The 2,623-nt window shown below is 45.1% G+C and overlaps 1 protein-coding gene across 1 annotated transcript; it reads left to right on the top strand.

Annotated features, from left to right (window-relative positions):
• The first annotated feature begins 629 nt into the window (after positions 1 to 629).
• LOC115951886 lies at positions 630 to 2,365 on the top strand. Its single transcript, XM_031069014.1, has 4 exons — positions 630 to 1,085; positions 1,271 to 1,447; positions 1,538 to 1,720; positions 1,769 to 2,365. The coding sequence occupies exons 1-4, from the start codon at positions 630 to 632 to the stop codon at positions 2,363 to 2,365; spliced, it is 1,413 nt and encodes a 470-aa protein (XP_030924874.1).
• The last annotated feature ends 258 nt before the right edge of the window (positions 2,366 to 2,623 follow it).

Below are 2,623 nucleotides of genomic sequence, written 5' to 3' on the forward strand. Positions count from 1 at the left end.
ATTAGGGTCTGAGGTCTTGATGGTAGGATTGTGTACAAGTTATGAAGGCGCGTGGGGCCCAAAGTGAGATGCAAGCAGGCCCAACCCAAGAATGGCAGCATGGGAGTTTGGCGTGTTGTGTTGCTCAAGAAAATTTGGGAAAAGGAGAAGAAAAGGATGAGAAAGTTGTGGTAGAAAAAGATGCACAGGTTGTGGCAGAAGAAGAATTGGAAGAAGTTCACCTAGGGTCTGGTTCACAAGAACCAAGGCCTATAGCAATTAGTGCAAGTTTGACAGAAGAAGATAAGTCAGAACTGATACTACTGTTGAAAGAGTTCAAAGTTGTTTTCGCAAGGGACTACAGTGAAATGCCAGGATTAGACCTTGGGCTAGTTGCGCATACATTAAATGTAGACCCAGAGGCCAAGCTGGTGGCCCAGCCTGCCAGGATATTTCACACAGAAATAGAAGGGTAGATAGTCAAAGAAGTACAGAAACTGCTAGCCGCAGGATTCATCAAGCCCATTCAACATCCTCATTGGCTATCCAATATAGTACCAGTAAAGAAGAAGAACGACTAGATAAGATGTTGTGTAAACTTTAGAAATCTCAACAAAGCCTGTCCAAAGGACAAGTTCTCATTGCCAAACATGGATTTACTAATAGATTCTACGATAGGAAGCGCCATGTTTTCGTTCATGGATGGGTTCAGCGAATACAATCAGATCAGGATGGCACCAAAGGACGCAGAGAAAACTGCTTTCAGAACACCTATGGGCAATTTCTACTACACTGTGATGCCCTTCGGGTTAAAAAATGCAGGCGCAACTTATCAAATGACGGTCATATTTCACGACATGATGCACCAGGAACTAGAGGACTATGTGGATGACATAGTGGTTAAATCAAAGAGGAGGGAAGAACATTTCCACATGTTGAAAAGGGCATTCGAAAGATGCAGAGCCTTTAAGCTAAGGATGAACCCCCTCAAGTGCGCATTTAGGGTGTCCTCTGGGAAATTCTTGGGTTTCCTGGTTCACAGCAGAGGGGTAGATGTGGACCCGGCCAAAGCCACGGCTATAGCAACTATGAGACCTCCGATCACGGTGAAAGAGTTAAAAAGTTTCTTAGGAAAAGTCTCATACATCCGAAGATTCATTCTTGGGTTGGCATCAATCACTTTTGCTTTCACCAAGTTGCTCAAGAAGGGGCAAAGTTTTGAGTGGGGGAAGCACAGTAGACGGCTTTCAAAAGGCTACAGTAAATAATGATGAATCTCCCCACAGTGTAGGTCCCTATTCACAAAAAACCATTGCTACTTTACTTGGCCACCAACTCGTATGCCATTGGTGCACTAATCGCCCAGGAGGATGGAGGTGGCGTTGAGCAGCTAGTGTACTACATTAGCCGTGCCTTAAAAGATGCAGAAACTCATTATCCAAGGGTGGAGAGAGCATGCCTGGCCATTGTATATGCTTCGTAGAGGTTGCGTCATTATTTCTTGGCCTACAAAGTATGGCTGATGACTAAGTCCCATGCCATCAAAGTTTTGTTACAGCAACCGATCCTCTCTGGTAGAATATCCCAGTGGTTGTTACAATTGTCACAGTACGACTTGAGAATGGGGACACCTAAGGTGATGAAAAGTCAGGCTATAGCGAATCTATTGGCACAGTTTCAGGGAGAGGAAGAATTCCCGCTGGATGATGAAGTTCCAGGGGAAGTAGCCGTGGCGGAAGAGGTTAGAGAACAATGAGTAATGTAATTTGATGGGTCTTCTACTACCCAGTTTGGAGGGGTGGGAGTAGTCTTGTATCATGAAGAAGACAAGGTAGTGGTACTATCGTTCAAGTTGGAATTCCCATGTTCAAACAACACGGCGAAATACGAAACCTACCTAACTGGGTTAGCCATGGATCTCAAAATGGGAGTCAAACATTTGAGAGTATTGGGAGATTCAAACCTGGTTGTCTGCCAGGCCAAGGGAAGCTTTTCCTTAAAAGAGCCCAGCCTAACCTCATACAGAGCGATGGCCCAGAGGATGGAAGAAAAATTCTCAACCTTCGAGCTAGAGCATGCTCCAAGAAACGAAAATCGGTTTGCGGACGCATTAGCCGCACTGGGGTCGCAAATAATTTTCAAAGGGGATAGCACTGGGATAGAAGTCAGCAAAAGGGAAGAATCTATAATTGAGGTGTTGAAGGAAAGGTTCTGGGAGGAACAGGGCGAAAGGGATTGGCGAATCCCTATAAGGGAAGTCTTGATAAAGGGAAAAGATGCCGCAGAATTAAAAATACTAAAAAACTACGCCTTGGTGAGAGAGGAGTTGTACCCCAGGATGCTAGGTGGGGTCTTATCCAAATGCATGGGGCAGGAGGAGGCCTAGAGAAAATTAAAAGAAGTACACGACAAGACTTGTGAGTCCGGAGGGGAGGTCAGCCTTTACCGTAGACTTCCAATGGTAGGCTTCTATTGGCCAATTATGGGTAAAGATGTAGATCAAGTCCAAACCCAGTGTGGGACCTACCAGCTTGCGGCAAACAGAGAGGAATGTTACGCTGTATTCATCAGCGAAGACTAGAGAAGCCCTTTCATACAGTATCTAATAGAAGGCATCCTGCCACAAAAGTACAGTGAAAGAGAC

The sequence above is a fragment of the Quercus lobata genome, chromosome 7, assembly GCF_001633185.2.
Source record: "Quercus lobata isolate SW786 chromosome 7, ValleyOak3.0 Primary Assembly, whole genome shotgun sequence".
NCBI lineage: Eukaryota > Viridiplantae > Streptophyta > Magnoliopsida > Fagales > Fagaceae > Quercus > Quercus lobata.

Coding starts and splice junctions, on each gene's coding strand:
- LOC115951886 (XM_031069014.1), top strand. CDS start 630: ATGGATTTACTAATAGATTCTACGATAGGAAGCGCCATGTTTTCGTTC. Junction 1,086..1,270: donor CTATGAGACCTCCGATCACG/GTGAAAGAGTTA, acceptor CCCACAGTGTAG/GTCCCTATTCACAAAAAACC. Junction 1,721..1,768: donor AAGTAGCCGTGGCGGAAGAG/GTTAGAGAACAA, acceptor TCTACTACCCAG/TTTGGAGGGGTGGGAGTAGT.